At 47.3% G+C, this 27,542-nt stretch overlaps 1 protein-coding gene and 1 long non-coding RNA gene across 3 annotated transcripts in view; one reads left to right on the top strand and one right to left on the bottom strand.

Annotated features, from left to right (window-relative positions):
• Positions 1-15,145, top strand: part of PAFAH2 (platelet activating factor acetylhydrolase 2) — a 32,660-nt gene extending 17,515 nt beyond the window's left edge. For both annotated transcript variants that reach the window (XM_032594220.1, XM_030324738.1), the window contains 4 exons: positions 2,853-2,944; positions 4,531-4,701; positions 6,425-6,579; positions 13,678-15,145. In XM_032594220.1, the coding sequence (XP_032450111.1) occupies positions 2,853-2,944; positions 4,531-4,701; positions 6,425-6,579; positions 13,678-13,772 (513 nt within the window). In that variant the 3' untranslated portion in view covers positions 13,773-15,145. The remainder of the gene's footprint in view (positions 1-2,852; positions 2,945-4,530; positions 4,702-6,424; positions 6,580-13,677) is intronic.
• Positions 15,146-17,121: 1,976 nt separating this feature from the next.
• On the bottom strand, positions 17,122-17,941 carry LOC115520415. Its single transcript, XR_003970793.1, has 3 exons — positions 17,857-17,941; positions 17,653-17,657; positions 17,122-17,132 (listed from the first exon to the last, which is right to left on the bottom strand). It is a non-coding gene; the product is annotated as an uncharacterized LOC115520415 (long non-coding RNA).
• Between the last annotated feature and the right edge of the window lie 9,601 nt (positions 17,942-27,542).

The raw sequence follows: 27,542 nt of genomic DNA, 5'->3' as shown, positions 1-27,542 counted from the left end.
TTATGCCAGTGAATATTTTCTAGGGCATGATTTTTAATATTCCATTGCATAAGTGAGAATGGTGTATGTATATATATAAAAAAATAACAATTACTGCCTTATGAGTACTTACCGCGATGAGAGCCCTTCGCACAAACTTATGCGGGAAGTATTATCTCTTTGCATAGAACGAAACCAAAGATCAAAGAGACTATCTACCCAAGGTGACACAGCTAAGTAAGTGGTAGGCTCAGGCTTCAAACTGGGGCTTTTGGATCCCAAAGCCTGTGCTGTGTGCCCCAAAACCTTACTACAAAGTACCTTTTAGGGGCACCTGCGTGGCTCAGTCAGTTGAACATTCGACTCGATTTCAGCTCAGGTCGTGATCCCAAGGTCATGGGATTGAGCCCCACCTCGGGCTCTGCACTGAGCATAGAGCCCTGCATGAGAGTCTCTCTCTCTCTCTCTCTCTCTCTCTCTCTCTTTCTCTCTCTCCCCTCCTCCACCCCTCTCCCCCCACCACTCTGGCTCTCTGTGTAATAAAAATAAATGAAAAAGAAAATACCTCGTAAAGGCTCTAGTAGCGTCTTCCAGGGCAGAGTATCTGCCTGGATGCCCAGTTGGCAAGGCAGAGATCTGAAGCGCTTTACCAACTATTTGATGTATGTCATCAACCCCCACTAGACAAGCAGGGTCCTGGGCACTGAAGTGCAGGGCTGCACGCCTGTGAGCCTAAGACCAACATTAGGCAGGCTGGAGTTTAGTTCGATTGTTGTATTTTGGAGAAATACAGAATAAGAAAAGCTAAGAACGTTTTCGTCTATCAGATTACGATCTGAAAATTGATTACTCACTCTTGTTGGCAAAACTGTGGGGAAGTAGAGATTACAGATTGCCCCATGCAGGAGAGTTTGGCGACACTTATCAAAAGCACAAATGCACATATTATTTGACCCAGCAGCGTCCACTTCTTGGAATTTATTCTATAGATACTTGTACCCATGCAACATGATGTACGTACAAGGTTAATCATTCCACTGTTGTTTGTAATAGCGAAAGCTTGATAGTATCCTAAGTGTTCTCCAGTAAGGGAAGTGGTTTAATAGATTATGGAACAATGGATGTATTAGTTTTGGGAATGTTAATTGCCGTAACTTGTAAGTCCCAAATCTCAGCAGCTTCACACAATGGAAATTTAATTCTCTCCCATGTAAAGTCGAAAATGGGTGCTCCTATGCAGGAGCTAACTCAGGGATCCAGGCTCCTTTCAACTCATAGCTCTACCCTCTTCCACTTGTGAAACCCAACTCCACTGTGTGCAGTAGTTCAGGAATTGGAAAGGGTGTAGAGGTTTGTATGAAACACTTTTTATGGGCCAAGCTTGGAAGTGGAGATATCGCTTTCGTGCTCATTCCGTCGGCTAGAACCCGGTCCCAAGGCCACATCCAACTGCTGGGCAATAGAGTCTAGCTGTCTGTCCAGGAAGAAGACAGATTTGGGGATCAGCCAACTGTCTATGCCATGGTGAAACCCTTTGTAGCTGTAAAAAGGATAAGGAAGGTCTTTATGTACTAATATTATTATGTACAAAGGTAAGACACAATGCCACTTGTATAAAAAGGGGGGGAAGTATAGAGTCACATTTACCTGTATGCATGTAAGTAAGCTCTGCAAAGACACTGAAGAAACTTACCCGTGTAGGGATAGGTGTTGGGCAGCTGTGGGAAAAGGGAACGTGGTACACGGGTGACTTTGCTATATACTCCTGATTTTAGGGATTTATAAATATATTAACCTATTAAAAGAAGCTGAAGTGGCCACCAGCCAAGTTGTTGGTCGGAAGGTACTGAGCCAGGGGGGAGAATTTGGATACAGAGCCTTGGGTTAGAAATTGGGGAGAGCAGGGGAGAGCATGGGAGCCGGGCAGAGGCTGGACAGCAAAGGCTAGAGAGATTTTCCGAGCCCCTTAGCAGGCAGCTGCAGTGGCTTTTTATATAACCAAGCCCTGCAGGCTTCTGTGGACAACCAGAAATAGATACTTGCGGAGCATGTTCGAGCAACCAGACTCACTGCTAGAGAAACGTCAGGACAGATGCCCAGAGGAAGGAGAACCTGAGTCTGTTTCTGGATGAGCACGCCTCACTTCAGAGGAAAATGACAGGTGGCAGGAGCTTTCTGTTCTGTCCTCGGCTTGGTGCACGTGTCAGCCTGTTGGACTGGCTGTAAGGCAGGGGTCTAGAGGCCAGAGACAGTTCTTGTTCTTAACGTGCTCTTACACTGATGGGTCAGCGTGGAATCACATCATTTATGCCCATTCATTTATGTGTGTGTGTGTGTGTGTGTGTGTGTGTGTGTGTGTATATATATTTTTTTTTTTAATGTTTATTTATTTTTGAGAGAGAGTGAGAGACAGTGTGAGCAGGGAAGGAGCAGAGAGAGAGGGAGACACAGAATCCGAAGCAGGCTCCAGGCTCTGAGCTGTCAGCACAGAGCCCGACGCGGGGCTCGGACCCATCAGCTGTGAGATCCTGACCTGAGCTGAGGTTGGATGCTTAACTGACTGAGCCACCCAGGCGCCCCTGTTGGTATATATTTGAATGTCTCCTCTGGTCCGGGTGTTACAGGCAGTATGATTACAAAAACAAAGGTGGAAAACATAGTTTTCAGAATTCCTGACTACAGAAAGCTGTTCAGCCTGGGGATTGCCTGACTGGCTGCTCTCCGCTGAGCAAGAGGTTCTTAACGTGCAGGTGGGAGCTCACCCACTGTACTGTGCTTCCACATCACTCTCACTCTTTGCCTCTTGCCTCTGAAGAATTCCCGGAAAAGCAACCCCGTGTTTCTGATTTGGCTCAGTTCTCTGCTTTCCTCAGGGCAGCATCAACATGAGCCGCGTGGCTGTGATGGGACATTCATTTGGTGGGGCCACGGCGATACTGGCTTTGGCCAAGGAGACCCAGTTTCGGTGAGTTTCCCAGCGATGCTTCTGTGCCACACACTATTCATTCATTCAGCGTGTGTTTGTCACACAAGAGTTATATACTAGGCACTGTTTTGGGGGCTGAGGGTTCAGTGGGTCTCAGATTTCATGGACTTATGTTATTGTGGGAGGAGATGGACTAATAAACAGTCAAATCCCCAGTCCCCAGGTGTAGTGAAGCAAATAAGAGGCCGATATGCCAGAGTAATTGGAGGTTTTTTGGAGAAAGTGACAGAAACCAAGACTTAACAAAGAAACTAACCATATAAAGGTCTAGGGGATCCTTCTAGGAAGAGGGAACAGCTAATGCAAAGGCCCTGAGGTAGAAAGAAGCTTGCTGTGTCAGTGTGGGAGAGGCACAGTGAGTGAGGAGGAAGTGGCTCAAGATGTGATCAGAGAGATAAACGGGGGCCAGATCACAGGGCCTTTTGGCCACAGTGAGGGAGTTCGATTTTATTCCAGGTATGATGGGAAACCGTTGAAGGATTTTAAGCAGAAAAAAAATCTTTATTTATTTACTTACTTATTATTTTATTTTATTATTTATTTATTTATTAAACTAACTGCTACACTCCACACTCCACATGGGGCTCAAACTCATGACCCCAAGATCAAGAGTCACATGCTCTTCCTGCTGAGCCAGCACCACCCCCCTCAACCCGCCCCGAGAAAAATCTTATTTGCACTTGTAAAGATCCCTCTGGCTACTGTGTGAAGAATGGACTGTAGCAGGACAAGACTGAAAACCAGGAGGCTAGTTAGAGGAAAGCTATTTCAGAGTCAAGGTCAGAGGTGGTGGGTTTGCATTAGGACAGAGGTGGCAGGATGGAGAGATGCGAATTGAGTCAGGATATATTTTAGAATTTTCAGGACTTGGTGATGTATGAGGTGAAGGAAAGAGGAGTCAGGTTTTTCATTTTTGTATACATCATCTGAGTGGGAGATGAATGTCCTTCATTGATATGGAGAAGACCGGAGGAACTTTGGGGGTGGGGTGCTAATCTTGGGGCCTTAGTTTTGCCCCAGGTGACAGATTACTGCTTGCCACACTGGCCATGTCTTTGAGTTGTGGCATCGAGGAACCTTTTCCTGACCTCCCATGCCGTGCATGCTGTGGGCTCACATAGCTCCTTGTGCCGTCAGGGCACTAAGCTGCATTTCGTTACCTTGTCTGTTCTGTCTCCCTTTCTAGACTGGGAGCTCCATGAGAGCAAGAACTGTGTCATTTATCTCTGTATCCACAGCACAGAGCTAAGCACATAGTAGGTACTCAGTGAATGTTGAATGAATGAAGTACCTTCTGAGTAACCCAGGTCAGCAACCTGAGTAGATCCAGGAGAAGGTCTGACCCTTGCTCTCAGTGAGTTTAAAATCTAGAAGAGTCTTTGGTGACAGGTAAAACTGATCTCTACCCAAGATCCTAACTGAAGTGTCTGGGCCCTGGTACCCCCTTCCTGGCTTTCTGAGCTTTTGTCCCCCTGAAGGGAAGAACCCTGCCCCTTCCCCCTCTACCCTAACTACTCTTACCTGGGTTTCTGCATGGCTATTCCAAATGTCTGGTTCCATGACAGGTGTGCTGTGGCTCTGGATGCTTGGATGTTTCCTCTGGAACATGACTTTTACCCCAAGGCCCAAGGCCCTGTGTTCTTTATCAATGCTGAGAAATTCCAGACAGTGGAGAGTATCAACTTGATGAAGAAGATATGTGCTCAGCACGAGCAATCCAGGATCATAACTGTCCTGTGAGTAAGCCCCAGGGTCATGATCCCCAGTGTCCTCGCCATTTGCTACCTAGCTGTGGCTCTCTTAGTTTCTTCTACATTATCCATAAGTTCTACCCATTAATACAGCACCTGAGTACTTCCTGAAGTACAAAGCCTTATTCATTCCTTTAGGATTTCCTATCTGTCCCTTTCCACTTAGCTCTATCTACAGCAATTCCTTTACTAGTTTATATGACTGATGACAGGATTTGCCTGTTGCTTTCTGGAACAGAAAGCAACTCTTTCCCCTGGAGAGGGAAAGTGTGGGTCGGGGTGGACTCCAGAGATCTCCAACCTCATTTGGGAATTTTACCGAGTCTTTTGAAGACTGTAAATGTAGTAGCCCTTCGACGTTCAGGAGATAGGCCTCAGGAGACCTTGAATACCTAAATTCAGATACCTTCCACAAACCATCTATCTTCTGCCCAAGAGAAACCATACTCTTCACTTCCATTGCTAGCACTATCAGATGGTTTTCTTTCAGGAGCCATTTTTCACAGAAAGAAAATTTTTTTGAGTGACTTTCAGATACGTACCGTAGCTCGTAAGTGGCACACAGTTCAGGTGCAGGGCTGAAGGCTCACTGACAGATCTCTGACTTGCTTCCGCCCTGCACTCGAGCCTAACAGAGCCTAATAGCACAGGCGTCAAGGATCCCACGTTCTGTCTTAGCAAGACGACAAGTAACTACGTGTCACGGGCCTTTGGAATCACTCAGGTAGTTGAAATGCTAAGTCCGAAGCGCTGGAATGCTAGGAGTCTGCCACCCTTGCTCATCTTGGCGGGGCTGTCTCCCCGAGGGCCAGCCCTCCCTTTGGCTGTTGGTCTCATGGCAGCGTGACAGTTTCCCCAAGCCAGTCAGATTGAGGGTAATGGTGGGAAGGGAGGTGAGAGCAGTCGGGAAGGGGATGATTTAACTGTTGGCAGTGTATCACTTCTTAAACCGAGTGCTGGGTATCCATTATGTTTATTCTTTACACTTTTTCGTGTGCCCTAAGTAACACATTTTTTTTTTAAGTCAGTTTTTCTGCATGATACCAACCAAAGTTTGGCATTTAGGTTTTCTTCCCTCATTGAATTGTTTAGGAAATTGAGTTGAGAGCAATAGCCCAAAATGAACCTACCGAGAACTTTTCACCTTCGAATTAAATGTATTTGATATCAAAGAACTTAAATTCGAATCCAGAAACCCTCTTTTATAAGCATTTGTCCTCACTTGTCTGATTACTTAAATAAAGACAGGGGATTCCTTTTCCTGTTTACTTTGTGATACATTTCTGAAGAAAGAGGAGCTGACATGTTTTGTGAATGTTCAGGAGTCACGTGAAAGCCATGGTGTGGTGGTTTGTAATGACATAGGAATGGCCGGCGTGGCAGACCTCGCTTCCTCACCCCTGCACCTGCCCGCTCCAGCTAACTCCACCCTTCCCTGCACTGTCAGACGTTGTGTTCTAGGGGCCGAGGCAGCTTTGAAGCCAGGCACCCCTGTGTTCAAATCCTAACCCTGTCCCTTGCTAGCTGTGTGACCTCAGGCAGTTCCTTTCCTCGGATTCCGTCAAAGGGGAAATGCTTCTCTTACGAGACTCTTGTGAAAATTGAGATAATGCACATAAAACAGCTCGCACATGGTGAATGCTTAACAAATACTAGTATGCCTTAGCCTCCAGACCCATCCCGGTTACTTGTTCCTCTTTTCCTCTAGTGGTTCTGTTCATCGGAGTCAAACTGACTTTGCCTTTGTGGCTGGTAACTGGATTGGCAAATTCTTCTCCACTCAAACCCGTGGGAGCTTGGACCCCTATGAAGGTCAAGAGATTATGGTGAGGGCCATGTTGGCCTTCCTGCAGAAGCACCTTGGTAAGGAGAGAACTGGGGTTTATGGGGAAGCCATGGGGTCCCTTAGATTTCCCTGCACAGTGGTCTATACCGACATGTCCCAGATCAGGACGATTTATGGCACAAGGAAAACCTGAGCGAAGGAGAGGGTTATGTAGAATTACAGAAAGAACACTTAGCTGAAAGTTCGGAGACCCTGACTCTGTCTCTTACTACCTGAATGAACTTGGCCTCATCATTGAACTCCTGAGCCTTGGTTTCCTCACTGTAAATCGAACATTCACCTCTCTCTACTCCATTACTTGGGCCCTAACTCATTATCACTCACCTCATGTAGATTGTGGAGGTTATAATGATAAATGGGCTAAATTCGTGGAAGTGCTTTAAACAAAACAAAGCACGGAAGGCCTATGACCAGTGTCATACATCACAGACCAGCTAAATGGCAAGGCCTGTAGAGGTCATCGGTCCATCCTCCCACCCAGAGGAGATAGCCCCTTCCCTGCCATATGGAGAGTGCTTCTCTGAGGGTCAGCCCTCTCCGCCTCTCCATTTTAAGACTGATACTCTAGTTAGTTTTGGTTACAAGGACTAGATATTGACTCAGTTACCTCAAGAAGAAAAGGGGAGTTTATTGATGAAAGTACACCCAGCCAGGTGGGAAGCAAAAAGTTACAGGAACCCAAGTAGGACTGGCCTCTCTCTCTCTCATCTCTCTCATGGGCTTAGCCTCATTTCCTCTCATGACATCTCTCTTTCTCTTGGCTCCAGTCTGTATTTTTCTTATATTCTACTCTAGTTTTTCTCTTGCCAATAGCCTCTGCTTGTTCAGTTGCTGGTCCCTCATAGCTCCAGTCAGCTCGAACCACTCATGGCTCGGTCTTTCTTCCTTGCGGCCCCCTCCCATCTTTGGCTCCTGCTGCTCGCTGCCATGTTTCCCCGAATTTCCCAGACCGGATTCCCAAGAGAGACAGCTTGATTCTACCAGCTCATCTTTACCTAGCAACACATCGTAGGCCACTGTCCAGCTTAGGCCCAGAGCTCTCTGGATCAGATGTCCCTCTCTGATCCACCAACGTTGTGCTAGCACAGTGTCTTTCAGAAGGGGGTCAGGCTGGCCTGGGTTCCCAAGGTTCCTCCTCACCCCAGCCTAAGACCAAAATGTCCTACTTTGTGACTCCTCCCACTTGCCCTGATCATCCCCTCAAGGGCTACCCAGAGGGGCCCCCGACCCCTTGCACATGGCAGGTCTTCAGATACTTTAAGTCCCCTATGGTGTCCTCTCTGAGTTTCCCGGTCAGTAAGCTAAATGTCCCCGGTACCTGCGCCTGTTCCCCGTGCAGCTCCCCGTGTGGCCATTATTATCCCCTTCGGATGCACTGTTTGTCACCACACCTGGGTGGTGCCCCCACTTGAGCAGCTGGTTGCGGTACAGCAGCACCGTCACCTCTGTGCTCTGGACACTAGACTTCTAGTTGCGTGGCCTGAGTGCATTCACAATTCCAACCGTTGCCTAACAGATTCGGCTTGGATTGAGTTTGCTTTTAAAACACATCTGTTCTATTACGAGTTTATTGACTTTTTGAACCTCCTTTTGCATTTCAAAATTTATGCCTGTTCATTTTCTCTTGCTCATTGTGTGAGCCATTATGCCTGCCTGGGTTTAGAGACTTCCAGGGTTAATAGAGACCTTGGAGCACCACCTGTCACCTCGTAGGAGAAGAATGGATCCATGAGTCTAGACTTTAATGGAGACTGACTACATGGTCCTCAGTCCACTTTCCCCATTTCCTACTGGCACCATGTCATTAGGTAAGAGCTAAATATGACAGGGGAGCCTACCATGGTGTGATTGGTATTTCCGCCTTTAATACCAATGTCTGTTGAGCTAAGGTACTTATTACGGAGACCACCAGAAGAGGAGACGGAAGGGAGGCAAGCCCTATACTGAAGGGACATTACTGAGGATTTGCATTATGCCAGGCTTTCCACTGAGTACTATAGATTCAGTATGAGGTATAATCCTGAAGATGACCCTCTCCGGCAGGTACTTTTATTATTAACGCCATTTTATAGATGAAGATAGGAAGCTTAGAAAATTTAAGTAATTTGTCCAAGGTTATCTGGTTATTGAGTGGCAAGGCCAGAATGCAGCCTAACTTGTCTGATTCCCAAGCCCACGTACTTAGTTGATGCACTGTTCTGCCAGTGACTGATGACCAAGATATATGCGCTCAGTCTTGAGGAGACACAGAGGGCAGGCGCCTGGCTGATGGAAGGGAACAGACAGCCGAGGAAGGAGGCTCCCTAGACAAAGTGATGCTTGTCTTGAATCTTTTTTTTTAATTTTTAAAAATGTTCTTACTTGTTTTTGAGAGAGAGACACACACACACACACAGCATGAGTGGGGGAAGGGCAGAGAGAGAGGGAGACACGGAATCTGAAGCAGGCTGCAGGGTCCGAGCTATCAGCACAGAGCCTGATACGGGGCTCAAAGTCACAAACCACAAGATCATGACCTGAGCCGGAGTCAGAGGCTTAACTGACGGAGCCACCCAAGCACCCCTGCTTGTCTTTAATCTTAACCGATGAGTACAATTCTCCAGGCAAGAAAGGGGCAAGGATCTTCTAAACAGAAGGCGCAGACGCTTGTATGGTCAGTTTTGAGAAACTGTGTTTAGAGTATCTGGCTCTCGGGGGCACCTGGGTGGCTCAGTCGGTTAAGTGTCCGACTTCGACTCGGGTCATGATCTCACGGTTTGTGAGTTCGATCCCCACGTCAGGCTCTGTGCTGACAGCTCGGAGCCTGGAGCCTGCTTCGGATTCTGTGTCTCCCTCTTTCTCTGCTCCTCCCCCGGCTCACACTCTGTCTCTCTCTCTCTCAAAAATAAACATTTAAAAAAAAAAAAAAAAAGAGTATCTGGCGCTCGGGATAGTGAGTTGGTGGAACATACAGGCAGAGAAGTGGGCAGAAGCCAGAGGAGAAGCCACGTACTTGCTGAAATGAGAGTGGATTTTATTCCCCTGGCAGGGGACTGTCATGATCAGACTTGTGTGTGCGAGCTGGCTGCATCATGGAGGACGGGCGATGGGCCTGTCTGAAGCTCTGGCTTAAGCAGACGAGAAGAAATGACACAGGGTCCGAAAACACAAAGGCTCTCACTTGGAACAATTAACTTTGCAGCGGGAGAAAAGCATTTTGGTGGCCACACACACAATACATTGGCACACGGGAAACTAAGCTGAGTTGCAGTGAGCTGACCCTCTTCTGGCTCCTACAAAATACCTCTGGGAGGGCATATGCCACTGATCCAGGGATATTCTTTCTCTTATTTAAAATTCTTTCTCTTATTATAAATAAATAAACCTGGGGCGCCTGGGCAGCTCAGTCGGTTAAGCGTCCGACTTCGGCTCAGGTCATGATCTCACGGTTTGTGAGTTCAAGCCCCGCGTCGGGCTCTGTGCTAACAGCTTGGAGCCTGGAGCCTGCTTCGGGTTCTGTGTCTCCCTCTGTCTCCGCCCCTCCCCTGCTCATGCTCTCTCTGTTTCTCAAAAATAAACATTAAAGAAAATTTTAAAAATAATAATAAACTTTTAGGAAGATTGGTGCTTCTTTCCAATGAACTACAGGTAGCTTCTGTCTCCACCTAGTGCTCCTCTCTACCGCTCTCCCAGAAGACTATTTCACATCTTCTCCTTTGCGAACCTCTGACACCCTCCCCTACCCTGTCTCTCAGCTGATTGACTTCGCCTCCCACCTCACTGAGAAAATGGAAGTAGTCAGGACTTCCTCGAAATCCCAGCACCTCGTCTACCCACCTTCATGCCTATGAACCAGCTCTGCTGCTGGTTCCTAGAGATTCCCAGTCAGTTGTCTAAGGCCACCCCTCCACTCACGTACCAGATTCCCTCCTTTTCCATATGTCGGCAGTTTTTTCCTCTTTATCTTCCATCATCAGTTTTTCCCTCTCTTGCTTCATTTCACCCTGAAATTTCTCTTTAAAGATACCTCTCTGGGAGGTGCCTGGGTGGCTCAGTTGGTTGAGCTGTGAGTCTTGATTTCACCTCAGGTCATGATCCCAGGGTCGTGGGATTGAGCCCTGCGTCAGGCTTTGCCCTGAGCATGGAGCCTGCTTAAGATTCTCTCTCTCTCTCTTCTCCCCTCTCTCTCCCTCTGCCCCACTTGTGCTCTCTTTCTCTTTAAAAACTAAAAAAAATTTAAAAAAAAATTAAAGATCTCTCTTTTGACCCCACTTTCTCCCCTCTCTTCACCCCTTTTCCCTGTTCCTCCTAACAGCAAAACTCCTCAAAGAAGAATGTCCGTCTTTGCTTTCTCTGGTTCTTGTGTTCGCATTCTCTCTTTTTTATGTATTTATTTAGTTTAAAACATTTTTTGTTTATTTTGAGAGAGAGAGAGAGAGAATGGGGGAGGGGAAGGGAGAGGGGGAGACACAGAATCCAAAGCAGGCTGCAGGCCCCGAGCTGTCAGCACAGAGCCCGACGTGGGGCTCGAACCCACGAACCGTGAGATCATGACCTGAGCCGAAGTCGGCTGCTCAACCGACAGCCACCCAGGCGCCCCTCGCATTCTCTCTTGAACCCATTCCAGTCAGGCTTTTGCATCCCAGTTCCCCATGAAAACTGCTTTTGTCAGTGTGGCCAGTGACCCTCACAGTCTTCCATCCGGTGGTGAACTCCGTTCCTCGTCCCCTGGCATGCTCAGCAACTCCTGACAGAGTCGGGGATGCCCACCTCTGTGGACCCTGGAGTTTGCTGCCAGGACACCCACGGTGGGTTTTTCCCCTGCCTCGACGTCTGTTCCTCTTTGGTCTACTTTGCTGCTTCCAGGGCTCAGGGCTTGGACCTCTTCTCTACCCGTGTCCCCTGATGTCATCCAGTCTTGCGGCTTTAAGTGCCATCTCCATGCTGGCAAGTCCCACCTTTCTGTCGCCAGTTTAATCTCTTCCATGAATGTCGCCATTTGTCTAAACCCACCACTCGACGTTTCTACTCTCTCGCCAGCAAAACCTGATTTCGGCCGCGGTCTTGCCCTTTGAGTTACTCAAGCTGTAGTCCTCCCTCTTGTCTCTGCTCTCACATCCCCCTTTCCAATCTTTCAAGAATCCCCTTGGCTCTGCCTTCAAATTACATATGGAATCTCGTCACTTGTCCTCACCCCCACGACCGCCATCCTGTCCAAGTCGTCTCTCACTGAAATCACTGTGAGAGTTTCCTGAGTGGCCTCCCTACTGCCACCCTTTCTCCCCACACGGTCTTAATCGAACAGCCAGAGTGATCCTGATAGAAAGTAAGTCAGATCTTTCACACCCCTGTTCAGAATCCTCCAATGGCTCCCCATTTCTCTGAGGGTCAAAAGCCAACATCCAGCATCCTGCTGGGCCCATGTGATGTGGCCCTCTGGTCCCTCCTGACGCCCTCTCTGCTGTTCTTCCTCAGGCCTCCTTCCGTGCTGCTGCATAAGCCTCCTGCACTCCAGGCACTCACCCACTTCAGGGCCTGTGCACTGCCGTTCCCTCTGCCTGGAATGGAACACTGTTCCCGTATAGTCTCGTGGCTTCTTCCCACCTCCTTTAAGTCTTTGTGCAAATCTCACCTCAGTGAGGCCCACCTTGACCACCCTTTTTATTTTTAATTTAATTTAAAAATTTTTAAGTTTATTTATGTAAGTAATCTCTACACCCAGCGTAGGGCTAGAACTCACAATCCTGAGGTCAAAAGTCACATTCTTTCATCCAAGCCAGCCAGGTGCCCCGACCACCCTTTTTAAAACATTGCCCCTTCCCTGCCTCCCCTTGCCCCGTCCCCCAGCCACCACCACTGCTTCTCTTACCTCGCTCTATTTTGTTTCCCGTAGTATTTATCACCGCTTCCCATCCTATGTAATTTCTTAGGTTTATTGTTATACCTACTAGATTACGAGCTCTATGAGGATAAGGATTTCTATTTGTGTGTGGATGTATTTTTAGCACCAAGAACAGATTGGCACATCATGGGTGTGCTCAATGTTTTTTTGAGTTAACGAATCTGTAACACTTACTTGTTGAGGACCTGGTCCATGCCAGGTCCTTGGCAGGGTGCTGGGGATCCAAAGATGAAGGAGAGTGGTCCCTGCCTTCTGCCCCAGCTTTTGTTTGTTTTGAACAAAAGCACAGTGAGTGCCTGTTCGGCTGGGCCCCGCTCCCTCAGCCTGAGGCCTTGGATCCTTTGTGACTGTTGCTGCTGTGTATTTAGACCCATTTGCCGGGGCGCCTGGGTGGCTCAGTCGGTTGAGCGTGTGACTTCGGCTCAGGTCATGATCTCATGGTCAGTGAGTTCAAGCCCTGCATCGGGCTCTGTGCTGACAGCTCAGAGCGAGGAGCCTGCTTCAGTTTCTGTGTCTCCCTCTCTCTGTGCTCCTCCCCCACTCGTGCTGTGTCTCTCAGAAATGAATAAACGTTAAAAAAAAAAAAAAGCTTAGACCCACCTGCCCATGATCCCGGGGCCCTCTCGTGAATCATATCCAGTTGTGCTGCCTCACGATATTGCCGTCCTGTTCTCTCCTGCCCTGCATCGAGGTGGCCCTGAATTTGCACCCACGGGCTAGCATGCAGAAGACTTCTTCCTGTTCAGCAGCTTTCCTGAGCTCGGAAGTAGGCTTTCCGTTTTTCACCCTTTCTGACCCAGGTGTGAATTCTGTCTCTACCACTTATCAGCTGTAAGGACCTTGGGTGAATCGGGTAGCTTCTGTGAGCCTCAGTTTCCTCAACTGTAAAATAGGGCTAATATAGTATTTAACTCATAGGGATCTTGTGAAAAAGAAACAGTGCATGTTTGGCACAGTCTGTAGAATGAATTATCCTTCAGTAAATGCTGCCTTCTGTTACTAATTATTATCATTACTGAGTTGTTATGGGTTAAGCAAGTCGTTTATGAAGCACGTGTATAAAAGCACTGAACGAAGCACAGTTATACTGCGGTCACCATCACAGCCACTGTAATCAGTCCTTTTGGTATCCCCGGTGCTCCTCTCAAGGCTGACCCACTAAATCCATGGTAGCTACTCTTTGATCTAACCTGGCAAAGATTGACTTGACCGTCCTGTTTTTTTCCCCATTCAGACCTGAAAGAGGACTATGACCAGTGGAACAGCCTCATTGAAGGCATTGGACCGTCGCTCATCCCAGGGGCCCCACACCATCTGTCCAGCCTGTAGGCACAGCTGGCCATTTGTGAAAGGTCACTGAGCTGAGTTCCCATTCGGGGCCTGCCCAGGGACACCCGTAGCCTCCTATCGAGAAGTGGCTGATGGTAACCCTTCTTTGCAGATTAAGAGGATGAAATCACACTGCTGATTAGATAACTGGGTACTTTGATCTTGGACTTGTTGATCTCAAACTCATGCTGGGGTGTGGATCACTTACTGATTGGCAAACTGACTTTCTGGGAACTAAACCCTGATGGTGTGGGGAACAAGCAGTGGGGTAGAGTTGGTGGGGCGGGGGGGGGGGGGAGTGCTTCCAGCCCCAAGCTCTATTAACCCAGTGGCCTACTCCCTCACCTCGGGCCAGTGTGGCTTCTGCAGTGGAAGGAAGGAAGCCGAAGGATGGAGTGAAATTTCCACCTTCAGGACCTCTAGCCCAGCCTCGCACTGTCTCCTCCCACCTCTCCGCCTTCTCCCACCCCAGGGCCACTTGGTAAGTTCTGATCACTTTAGGTAACTTCCTAGGATAGAGACCACCGTTTTCTGTTTATTTTCAAGCCTTCTTGTTGCATGAAACATCAGGACTCAGACTTGTGAGCCCACGGAGGAGGGCAGAAGCATTGTCCTCACAGCCTAGGGAGGGAAGCGGAGTCCACACTGGTATCGCAGAAGTTTCTGGATGTCATGGACTTTTGCTAAAAATGTATCTTGACGAGAATCCACACAAGTTGGTTGAGATGGAAAAGATAGATTAACACCATTAAGTGGCCTTTTGAACAGGCCCTTGCCACAAGAGGGAGGTAGTTTGGTGGGTTAGAATTCAGGCAACCACCCCTGGAGTGGTCTAGGGACTCTTTGGTCTTGCCCCTTACGTCAGATACCATGAGCCTCCAACTTGCCTGGAATCAGGGTGCTGTAGTCTGTTTTCTGGCTCTGAGGCCCTAGCCTCAAATGTAAGTCAAGATATAGACTGAATTTCCATTCTGTTCCATTTATAATATGAATGATATTAATACTCATGTTTGCCTAATGATATGTTGGAATATTTTCTTTATTTAATCTGCATTAGAGCAAGATGGCGAGCCATCTGGAAGTAACTTTTCCTTCTGTCTTTCTTTGTTCACTTACCACTTATGCCCATGTGGAAAAAGACTTTAAAAGGAAAGGAAATCTTCCTGGGGATCGAATTCAAAGTTGTCTGGGAACATCAACCTGAAACCCTCCTCTCCACTACTCTAGACTTCATACCTCAGCCCAGGTAGTAGGGGACCCCAGATGAGGCAGGAGCAAAGGGGAAATGCATCTACACAGTAGGTCCAAGGTCAGTGCCACCAAAGCAAGCCGGGACCATGTCTTCCATCTTGTGACAGCTCTTCTCTCTAAGATGTGAAGCGTCAGCTCCCCTGAGGCTGTGGACCTTGGGAGGATCTATGAATTCCAGTGAGACAGAGCATAAGGAGAATATCATTTCAGTGCTGGGCTCTAGAATTCTGTATCCTGGTTTTGAGTTCTGACTCTACCACCACTGAGTAAATTTGAGCAAATTATGTTCTCTTTCCATTCTTGGTTCCTGAATTTCTAAAATGGGGATCTGCGTCATGAATTGTTAAGAGGATTAAGTGTAAAGATGAGTGACCCAAGGCTTATTTAAAAGTATGTTCCTGGGGCACTGGGTGGCTCAGTTGGTTAAGCGTCCGACTCTTAATTTCCGCTCAGGTCATGATGTCATGGTTCTTGAGTTTGAGCCCCATGTAGGGCTCTGCGCTGACAGCATGGAGCCTGCTTGGGGTTCTCTCTCTCCCTTTGCCCCTCTCCCCTGCTCTCCCTCAATCTCTTTCTCAAGAGTAAATAAACATTTAAAAGTAAATAAATAAAAGTATGATTCCTACTTTCTGAATATGTGAGATTTTTATAGTTATCTTCTAACTGTTGTTTTCTGGCTTAATTGCTTTGTGGTCAGAGAAAATAACCCATATGGTGTTCATCCTTCAGGATTTGTGGAAACTTGCTTTTTGGCCCAGTATAAGGTCAGTTTTGTAATTTAAATGATTTAAAAGACTATATATAAGAAGTTTTGGCTTGCTTTTTTACTCAACAACACATTATGGACTTCCTTCTAGGAGAATGCATACAGATATTTAATAGAGCCTTCCAACCCCCGCATGGGGACCAGAGCCCCTCCGCACTCGCAGAACCAGTATCTACTGGTTCTTGAGCCTGGGGCTGGTTCTGGCAGCATGAGCACATGAGACCCAACTGCTACCTTAGGCAAATAAAGAATGCAGATATATTTTGTAGAGAAGGTTCTCAGAAATTGGATCTATTTCCTCCACTCAGTTCATGTTCTCTGGTAATGACTCATTTATCCAGCAACATTGGAGTAGGTGAATTTTTATAATTGAAAATTATCCTGTAAGCTACAGAATATAATATTGCCTTTTTTTTTTTTAAGTAATCTCTACATCCAACACGGGGCTTGAACTCACAACCCCAAGATCAAGAGTTGCGTGCTCTACTGACTGAGGCAGCCAGGCACCCCTAATATTGACTATTTTGAATATCAGTCTACCAAAAAGATAATGCAGTTACTTCTTAATGTGAACCGACCTCATTTAACTTTTTAGGATGTTTTTATTAAGATAAACCAGATGATATGGTAGTAACAAGCAACCCCAAACAGCAACGAAAGTTTATTTCTTGCCCATGTTCTTGTTCTCTGTTGGTTGGCTAGAAACTCTGCCTTGTGTCTTTTTTACCCTCATAAGACACAGAGGATCTATGAATTCCAGTGAGACAGAGCATAAGGAGAATATCATTTCAGTGCTGGGCTCTAGAATTCTGTATCCTGGTTTGGGTACAGTGGGGACAGTGGAGCTGCCACTGTCTGAAAGCGTCCTTTGCTGGTTGCCATGGGCACCCATTAGCTCTTGAAGCTTCTGCCCAGAAGTGCCACTCACTATTTCCATTCACGTTTCGTTAGCCAAAACTAGTAATCCGCCCATACCTAACATCCCATACCACACCCAGAGAGCCGACCTATCTGTGACCAGGTCTAATGTGTGAGCAGTGGCGCACCCTTATCTGTAAAGATGTGGATAGCTGTTTGCACCTATCCTGTGTGGTCCCCAGCAGCTGTCCTCGTTCTTTTGGTTGCTTTTCAGAGTTTGTGTTTGTCTCCCTTGTAGTCAGACTGCCAGCCATCACTCTTTGTTGCCTTTCTTGCACCAACCCCTCTTGAGATTTGTGACTTGTGGTCAGCCACATTATTTACAACTGTCTAAAGTAAAACTAGGTAGTCCCAGAGGGCGTTAGAGACTTCTGCAGTCAAAACGCACTGCCTTTAGCCCTTGGGCTTTATAATCCTTCCTTTGACTGCCCAGAAGGGATATCACAAGGCCTTTGGTCTTTTGTCCTGGTTTTTTGTTAGCTCCCAGGGTATCAGAAGACACCAGATAAATGGCCTTTAGATAAGTAAGATGATCCGGCATATTATTTGGCATTTGCTGGCAAATTACATGCTAGCGAATCCTTTCCAAAAGCAAAGATGTCTCAGATTTCTCTTGTGTCTTGTTTCCCATCCCGTTATTCAACTACACCCATGGAAGCCTCCTAGTGGTGTTTTGTGAAGTCTCTGTGCAGGGCATGGTGCATCAGTGAGGAGGGAAGGGTAGTAAGCACAGACTGGAATGAGAGTCCTCATCCCTCCCGCTTCCTGGACTTGTCAGGCTGAGACTGGTCGGGCTCTGGCTGTGCCCGCAGCACAGCCCCCAGGTACATTTCTAGTATACGTCCTGACATGCTGTCTGCTTGCTCATCCTCAAGAGGACTACTAGGCTCTTGAAATGTCAGTCGATGAACTCCAACTCCATGTGTTGGCCTTGTGTGGGACTACATCTGCTCCCCTTTTCTTCTGGGACACCACTTACCCCTGGGCCTGCAAACTGACAGAGGGAGGGACAGAAGAAGCCATACTCTGTACTCAGGACCCATCCTCCTTAAGAAGCTTACTTTCTGTCCCGTCACAACCACACACAGATACCAAGTGTCCCTGGCCATTGCCGCGTAGCAAAGTAGCAGTGATGAGGTTCATCATCACAGCCTGGGTTAACGGGCCCTTCCTGTGAATCTAAGACTATGTTCAGGGCTTTACATGTGTCATCTCGCTTCTCACAGTAACCCCCTGAGGTGAGGTGCTATTGGCCTCATTTCATGTATGAGGAAACAAGAGCCTTAGAGAAGTGACTCGATCAGCAATCACAGCAAGAATTTGGCAAAGCTGGGATTTCGGCGTCACAAGCCAAGCTCCTAATCACTGAGCCGTACTGCCAGATACACATACTCAGTTTTGCACCTGCTTCTGTCTTTTTAAACTGTCAGGGTATGAAGAGTGCAATTTCATGAGAAATTGAATCAAAAATATGAAACTCCACGGGGCACCTGGCTGGCTCAGTCGGTGGGGCATAGGACTCTTGATCTTGGGGTTTTGAGTTCAAGCCCCATGCTGGGTGTAGAGATTACTTACAAATAAAATCTTGGGATGCCTGGGTGCCTCAGTCAGTTAAGTGTCTGGCTCTTGATTTTGGCTCAGGTCATGATCTCACAGTTCGTGGGTTTGAGCCCCAATTGGGTCCTGTGCTAACAGTGTGGAGACTGCTTGGGATTCTCTGTCTCCCTCTCTCTCTCTGATAAATAAATAAATAAATAAAAATTTAAAAATCTTGGAAAAAAAACCCCAAACTCAAAAAAAAAAAGTCAAACTCCGGCAATTTCTTTTATTTTTAAATTTTTTTTCAACGTTTATTTATTTATTTGGGACAGAGAGAGACAGAGCATGAACGGGGGAGGGGCAGAGAGAGAGGGAGACACAGAATCGGAAACAGGCTCCAGGCTCTGAGCCGTCAGCCCAGAGCCCGACGCGGGGCTCGAACTCACGGACCGCGAGATCATGACCTGGCTGAAGTCGGACGCTTAACCGACTGCGCCACCCAGGCGCCCCAATCTCCGGCAATTTCTATATGACATGTATTTAGATTCCATGACATCCTCAGCACTATTTATTGAGAAATAGGTTGGGGGAGAGAAATGCCCTTCACCGAGGACTGTGGGTGGGTCAGGTGCTCAGTTAGTTTGATTTATGAGGAAAGCAGTTCAGGTGTTCAGAAGATGGTCTTTGAAATCAGACACCCCCAACCCCAGTAGCCCTGTGACTTCATGCTGTTTATTCGGTGAACTTTGTTTTCCTTGTATGTTTGCCTGTTTGCAAAATGAGAATTCTAATAGTATTTACCTCTTGGAGTCGTGGTGATAATTAAATGAAGTTAATGCATGTAAAGCGCTTAGCCCGGTGTCTATACGAGGGCTTAGTGAACATGACCTATGACTGGCATTGTTTTCCTTGCTCCTCCTCACGTGTCTGTGAGGTCAGGTATCATTTGCCCTTCGCTGAGTGGACCCCAGTGGTCCTGGTCTAAGTTCTTACGCCAGCCTGGCCGGTTCCCCAGGCCCCTCCCTTGCAAGAAGCCTGCTCACTGCCACCCAGCTGCTTCCACTGTGTGAGGATCCACTGGATGAAGAGACAGTTCTGTTCTCTTTGCCCTGATTTCCCTGCTCCGCACGTCAAAGCTCAAAGCCCACACTGCAGGTGTAGCCTCTCTTCACCACCAGCGAGAGTCTCCGCTCCTAGGTTCTGGTTTGGGTTTGAGTTTCACACCTGATCATCCGAGCACACAGGTCTATGCACCGGCTGTAACCCAAAGGTGGGCGAGTCAGAGGTCTGCGTAGAGGTTAGTCGGAGGGAGGAGGACCTGGGGGTGGGGAGTTTGTGGCAGAGGCTAGTTGCAGGAATTATCATCTGCCGTGTTGGAGGCGGGCGTGGGGGGGTTAAAGCGCCCCGTGACCTCCTCGGGAGACACTCCTCCAGCTCTCCCCCCTCACTGCCTGCTCTGATTTCCCCCCAGGTTCTCTTGTGTCCTCCCGCCGGCCGGTTGCCAGGACCTTTGAGGCTAGTCTCCCGGCCGCTCACCCCTGGACTCATTTTTACAGTCTCCTGGACTCCAGTCCCTTTCCCCCTGCGTCCTGTTGCCAGATCCGCCGACAACACTACTTTTGTTTCCAAACGCCAACCTGGCAAGGGGGTCTGATGGGAAGAGGACCAAACTGCTTGTTTGGAGCCCAGGGTTTTTGTCTCGGCTCTCAGTCACCGTCTCTCTTGTCACCGTCTTTCTTGCTCAGCGCCTTTCCTCTTGTGAGTTCAGTTTCCCTGCCTGTAAATTGGGATGCGGGGTGGTGGGTGTTGACTTGGCTGATCCCTGAGGCCCGTGCAGTTGTGCTGTTTCCTGGCTCTGTCACGGAGTGGATTTTCCTGTGGGATGACATCTCACCCCCTCATCGCGCCTGGTCCTGCCTTGCCCCTCCTGTCCTCTGCTTCTTACCACGCACTTTTCCCACAGTCCCCCTCAAGTGTGTGCCCACCCATTCCCCAGACGAACACGCATGCCCTTTCTCACGATGTTTTCTTCCCAGTCTCCTCCCTGTACATCCAAGTACTGCTAATCTTTTAGGCCCCATTTGAGCTCCTGCTCTTCTGTGAAAGCCTTCCTGCTTAGACTCACCTAACGTTTGATCTCTTGGCCTCCTGCTCCCCAAGAGAAACACATCCGTGCCATATTTAGTATTGCAGTTAATGACGTTATTCCAGGAGTAGGACCCATCTGTGGCGCAGGACAAGCATCCTCCTGTTGACTGACATGGGGAGCAGGGATCACCGTCCCCTCCCCTCTTGTCCCCCTGATCAGCAGGCTGCTTGTTTCCCAGGCAGACTTGGGAACAGCTGGTGTTCACCCAGCCCTCCGATGCCTCCAGCTGCCCCTGCTTCCTTTTCTTGGGGTTTTCCCAGATCCCAAGTGTGGGGCCCGGGGCAGACCCAGTGGCACTGCGGCCGAGGGCAGCTGGAGCGAAAGGAGATCTGGAGATACTTGGACACGTAGCGTTTGAGAGTTAGAAGGAGGGCAACACTGAGCACAAATCATACCGATACTGAAAATGAGGGAAAGTTTGCCAGCTTATTTTTCCCATCTTGCTTTCACCTAAAAAAAGAAGCTGCTCAGAAACACAGTCCTCCTCAGCCTGCTAAGCCAGATGGTCCCTAGATGCACAGCCTGCCAAGAGTGCGTGCATAATTCTTCATTTTCATGGTGTCACATCCAGGTCTGAATCCAGACACTGACACTTTCTTACCATTTGATCTGGAGCCAGTGAACCCTCCCGAGCCTTTATTTTCCTATAAAATGGGGTCATTAATGTCTGCCTTGCCCACCTCAAGATTCGGGGCGGTGGGGGGAGGGGTTCAATATAAGACATAGGGCGCTTTGTAATTTACAAGACACTAGACAAATATATGTTGCTATTAATAACAAAAGTGCCATATTTTGTTTTTTGCCAGTGTGCTGCTATATAATGAGCACGTATTTTGTGCCAGATTCTGTGCTAAGTGTTTTACATACATTGTATCGTTTAATCCTAACACCATCCCTGTAAGGTATTACGTGTATCCCCATCCAACAGATCAGGAAAAGGAGGTTCAGGAAGGTGTACTAGCTCGGCCACAGTCACCCAGCAGGTAAGTAAGTCCTGGGGTCAGGATCGGAACCTAAACTGTTGGGTTCCAAAGTCAGTGCTCTCAGTTTCTGTTCATCCCTACCTCACAAAGAGAAAGCAGTTCTGTACTACCCTATATAGGTTAAAATAAGCCATGATTTGATCTCCAGTAAATGCCCTGAACAGTTGGGTCATACAAAGACTGATTTTGGGGGAAGGTCCAGCTGAGTCCTGATGGTACACCTTTTCTAGCAGTAGAGATGGGCTGGTTCCAACAGTCCGTCCATCATCTCTCCACCTCATATAAAGTTAACAGTTCAGAGAACAAACCCATTAGTTCTGTACTCTATAAACCATGAAGCCAACCAATTGGCAGAAAGAAAATTTCGAATCTCTAACTTAACATACTGTAGATCAGTGAGTGTCAGCTCTAGATGTACATCAGAATCACTTTAGAACTGCATAAAAATACAGATGCCCTGGCCATGTCTCCAGAGACCCAGAGAAGCTGATCAGCAGGTATAGGGTGGGCTCCAGGTGTGTGTGTGTGTGTGTGTGTGTGTGTGTGCGCGCGCGCGCGCGCGCTAGCTGTGATAAGCTCCAAGGGTATTCCTGATATGCAGCCTAGTTTGAGAACCCCTGTTATGGCTTAACACTATTAGCCTATCTTTCACTTTGTTCTGGAACAAGAGTAATTACTAGCTGAAAATATAGAATCATTAAATTTTAGAACTGGAAGAACCTTTAAATCTTTTGGTGCATGAGGAAACCAAAGCTCAGGGAAGTTCAGCACGTAGTTGGAAGATTTGAATTAATATCCAGATCTGAATTCTAATGTGGTGCTTTAGATGCCTCCATACATGCCAGAGTTTTATTGGATTATTAAGAAAATCTTCCGGGGCACTTGCGTGGCTCAGTCGGTTGAGCGTCTGACTTTTGGCTTTGGCTCAGGTCATGGTCTCATGGTTTGTGGGATCGAGCCCCGCAGCAGGACCGCTGTTCCACTCACAGCTCATGGAGCCTGCTTGGGATTCTGTCTCCCTCTCTCTCTGCCCCTTCCCTACTGGTGCTTTCTCTCTCTAAATAAATAAATACAAATAAATTAAACGTTTAAACTGGCAATAAATTAAGTTTTGAAGAGAAAGAAAGAAAGAAAGAAAGAAAGAAGAAAGAGAAAGGAAGAAAGAAAAAAGAGAAGAAAGAAAATCCTCAGGACCCACTCACCATGACATCCATGATTTCCAGAAGTCATACCTTGGATTTTTTGTGTGGGGAAGAAGCATGGCTGAAAGGTCTATGAGAGTCAACTCAGATAGCCTTTCTCACATGTGTTCATTCACGCTACAATCACTTACACGGCTGTACATGGTTGTCTGTGTCCTCGTGGGACTGAATCTAGAGGGTAAGAACGTCAAGTCAGCAGTTAGGCCCTGTGTCACGAGTGCTATAATAGGGGAGATCTAAGGCTCAGAGCAGCACAGGGTGATTAGTTCAACCTCAGCAGCGGAGAAAAGCTACAAAACCCTCGCAGAGTATCATTTACTTGAGCTTGGTATTTGTATTAGTTATCTATTGCTGCATTATAACCCCAAATTTAGCAGCTTTGCACAGCAAACGTTATCTCACACTTGACGGCTCAGGAATTCTGGAACTGCTTAGCTGGGTGGTTCTGGCTTAAGATCTCTCGTAAGGTTGCAGTCAAGATGTCAGCTGGGATTACAGTCATCTGAAGGCTTGACTAAGACTGGAGAATCCATTCACAAGCCGGCTCACTCACGTGGCTGTTGGCAGGAGTCCTCACCTCCTGGAGCTCTCCATGGGGCTGCTGCTCAAGACATGGCAGCTGGCTTCTCCCAAAGTGAGTGATCCAAGAGAGAGTAAGATGGCAGCCACAATGTCTGTTATGTCCCATCCTTAGAAGTCCTACTCCATCGTATCCACAGTATCACATGACACAGGCCAGGCCTATTCGGTGTGGGAGGGGACCTACAAGGGTGTAAACACCAGGAGGTGGTCATCTTGGAGGCCAACCACCACAGTATTGAAGATGAATGGGATCTTCCAGATGGGCAAGGGAGAAGGCCTTCCAAGCACAAGAAGTAACATGCAAAGGCACAGAAATATAAATAGCAAGGCTTAGCATATGCAGGACATTGTAACTGGTTTGAAGAAAATAGGTGAGAAATGGAGATAAAGGGGAGCTTACTGAAGAAATCAAGGCCTTCTATGTCAAGGGAAGGAGTTAGGCCCTTATCCTCTCTAACTATCCAAAATTAAACAGAAACATCTAAACTTTAGCAGCCCCAAGTAAGTTCCCATCAACCTAAATTGCCTATTTATAAATTTCCAAACCGAATGTTGATGCCCACATTCTTACATTAACATAATCACTCTGGAGAGGCTTTCCCCCCGCCCCCGCCCCGCTTCACACTTTCGTATGTGCATTTCTCTATTTCTGCATGGTCCTCCCATCCAACAGGAGAGTATTAATTAGGAGCATGGCCTTCTGAGTCAGCTGGACCTCTGAATTTGAGTCCTGATGTCATCACTTATTACCTTGTCGGGTGATGGAACCTCTCAGGGCTTCAGCTAACTCATCTGAAAAACGCAATCATATCTACCTCAGAAGATGCTCGAGGATAGCAAATGAGATCATGCATGCCAAGACCTCTCCTCAGTGCCTGGCACATAGTGCTCAATAAATGTTTATTATTATCCAGCATTCCAAATGACATTTTTAAAAGTTTATTTATTTATTTTGAGTGGGGGTGGGGGCACGGAGAGAACAAGAGAGAATCCCAAGCAGGCTGCGCACTCAGCACAGAGCCCAATGCAGGGCTCGAACCCATGAACTGGGGGATAATGACCTGAGCCGAAGTCAAGAGTCAGATGCTCAACCAACTAAGCCATCCTGGCGTCTCTACAAATGACATTAAAATTTTTTTTGTTATGTTTTTATTTATTTTTGAGAGACAGAGAGAGACAGAGACAGAGCATGATTGGGAGAGGAGCAGAGAGAGGGAGACACAGAACTGGAAGCAAGCTCCAGGTTCTGAGCTGTCAGCACAGAACCCAACGCAGGGCTCGAACTCGTGAACTGTGAGATCATTACCTGAGCCGAAGTCGGACGCTTAACTGAGCCACCCAGGCACGCCTGAAATGACATTTTAATATTCTGTTGCATCAACCGGCACCCTTTTGTTTGGGTCTGCTTAGCAGTTGCCCCCCGTTGCCAGGGTTTTGAGCCATTTTTAGTTGTTTTTAGCTATAATAGTTTACATTTCTTTGTTTAAATTGGTGGGGTTTCTCTTTAAAGTTCTTTCCCTGATATTGTTTTTATTCTTTCTTTCTTTCTTTCTTTCTTTTACAAATTCTTGTGTCGAGGGCTGACTTTCGATAGATCACAGCAAGGTCCCTCATATTTTAGATGTAGAAGTTGAAGATTGGAAAGATGAAGTAACTTGTCATACAAAGATCTTCCTGCTTGTTAGCGTCAGAGCCAGGAGCAGGGCCAGTCCCAGACACCCTGAGGCTTACTTACCCTTGTGTTCTTTCTCCCCTGCCACCCAGACCGCATAGTCCCTGGAGACTTGAAGACAGGCCCTTCTTGCCTTCTCTTCTCCAGGCTGGGTGATTTGGCTCTCCCAGTGTGCCCTCTGACATCTCCTCTCCCACCCTTTCATCATCCTAGAGGCCCCTCATCAATCCACTATAATTGGAGCAGTCCCTGCTGGTCCCCTGAGGCATGGGAGCAGACGATGACTAATGCTTTGGAGACCAGGACTCATCTCTTGGCGCCTCTGGATCTCTGTTGGTTGATGGTGTGCATTCAGATGGGGATGGGGATCCTGTCTGACTCATACCCCTCCCTCCTACCTGGAGCACTGTCTGATTTCATCACATCCACCTTTCCAGAACAGGTGGAGGGACCAGAGAGACCATTCTCTAACTTACCCCCTGGTATGTACAAAATGAGGAAACAGGCTCAGTGACACAGGTTGATCGGTAGCGGATCTGGGACTGGGACCCAAGCCAGGACACTTCCAGTGTGATGTTGGGGAGAGGGCTTTGGAGCCAGGCAGGCCTGGGCATGAAACCCAACTGGGTGAACTTGGGCAAGAGAGTTAAATGATGGCCAATTTCCTCTTCCGTAAAATGGCAATACCCAGCTCAGGGATGTGATAAGGAGTGAATGAGATAACTGATGTAGAGTACGGAGCACTGTGTGCAATAAATGGTAGGTAGTCAGTAGGGCACAGTGCAGTTAAGAGTCTGGGCTTTGGAATCAGAGAAACTATTCAAATCCTAGACACCCATTCGCGAGTTGAGCTGTGTGATCTTGGACGACTTATTTAACAAGAACTAACATTAAATTTACTTGTTGCAGGCGTTATGCCAAGTGCCTTAGAGATATTATCTCATGTGATGTTCACAACAATTTTATGAGATGGGTCCCATCAGTATCCTGTTTTTGTGACCGAAGATACTGAGGCATGAATCAATTTAGTAATTTTACCTCACCGTCCTGTATTTTCTGATTATTCTCTAGTTTAAGTTCTTTCCTGCCAAACACACCCATCTTCTTCCCTCAGTGCTGAAGAATTCTCTCCCGCTTTTGAGCTTTGGGACACGCCACAGTCTCTTAAAAACCCTCTCCCCTCTTCATCAAGTTCCGTTCCTTCCCTCCGTTCCCGTGTTGCTGGTGACTCTCCCCCGCTACAAAACCCACCCTGCAAGCCGCATTCAGCCTGCTCCAACATCCCCTCTGCTCAGTCAGCTGTCAGCGCCTGGGATCGATTCCGCAGGGTTGTTAAGTGCTCGTTGTACACACTGGTCCCCCTTCACACAAAGGACTTCACGAAGGACGAGCGTCCCCAGCAATTCAATTCAACCAACATCACACCTGCTTGTGTCACTGCTGGACCACGTGTTGGGTACTGTCCTGAATGTTAAACCAGGCTGACAAATCACATACTGCTCACCCCTGCTCTATAAAAATGAAATTCAGATTTCACACCCAAAATGCAGAAGTCTGAAAATATGCATAAATGTGGAATTTGGGCCAATACTCATTGGGAACACCAGTAAGTTGGTGCAACCACTTTAGAAATACTGTACAGAAGGGCGCCTGCGGGGCTTAGTCGGTGGAGCATTGGACTTCAGCTCAGGTCATGATCTCACGGTTCGTGGGTTTGAGCCCCACATCGGGCTCTGTGCTGACCGCGGGGAGCCTGCTTGGGATTCTGTCTCCCTCTCTCTCTGGCCCTCCCCTGCTCATGCTCTCTCTCTCAAAAATAAATAAACATTAAAAAAATACTGTACAGAGTCAGAGATGCACCTACAATCAGCAAGTCTGCTCAGGATATGATCTCACGGCTCATGGGTTCGAACCCCATGTTGGGCTCTGTGCTGACAGCTTGGAGCTTGAAGCCTGTTTCAGATTTTGTGTCTGCCTCTCTCTCTGCCCCTCCCCCATTCACGCTCTGTCTCACTCTCTCAAAAAAAATTAATAAACAAAAAAAAATTTTAAATATATATATCATATGTACAACTCTGTATCTCATAAGCATTTTCCCTTATGAAAAACTCTTTGTAAACATTTTATAATACTTACATATTCACCATTTTATTTATTTATTTATTTTGAGCCTAACCCATGGCTTGAGCTCACAACCCTGAGATCAAGAATCAGATGCTTGGAGCTCCCGGATAGCTCAGTCGGTTGGGTGTCAGACTTCAGCGCAGGTCATGACCTCACAGTCTGTGGGTTCGAGCCCGCATTGGGTTCTGTTGCTGACAGCTCAGAGCCTGGACCCTGCTTCCTATGCTGTGTCTCCCTCTCTTTCTGCCCCTACCCCGCCCACTCTCTCTCTCTCTCTCTTAAAAATAAACATTAAAAAAAGAAAAAAAGAATCAGATGCTTAACTAACTGAGCCACCCAAGTACCCCTTGTATTCACCATTTTAAATGACTGAATAATATTTTATCCTATGACTATACCACAGGTTATGTGAACAGTCTCCTGATGTTGGGTGCTGAACTTACTTTTACTTTTTGTTACTGTAAAAATTAACATTATTCCTTGTGACAGAACTGTTTTGTCTTGGCTATGGGAGTGGCTCCACAATCTACATGTGATAAAGTTACATAGAACGAAATACACACACCCAAATGAGTGCATGTAAA

This window comes from Lynx canadensis, chromosome C1 (assembly GCF_007474595.2).
Source record: "Lynx canadensis isolate LIC74 chromosome C1, mLynCan4.pri.v2, whole genome shotgun sequence".
Taxonomy (NCBI): domain Eukaryota; kingdom Metazoa; phylum Chordata; class Mammalia; order Carnivora; family Felidae; genus Lynx; species Lynx canadensis.
The sequence above is the reverse complement of the archived record's forward strand: the minus strand, read 5'-3'. Positions and strand labels throughout refer to the sequence as shown.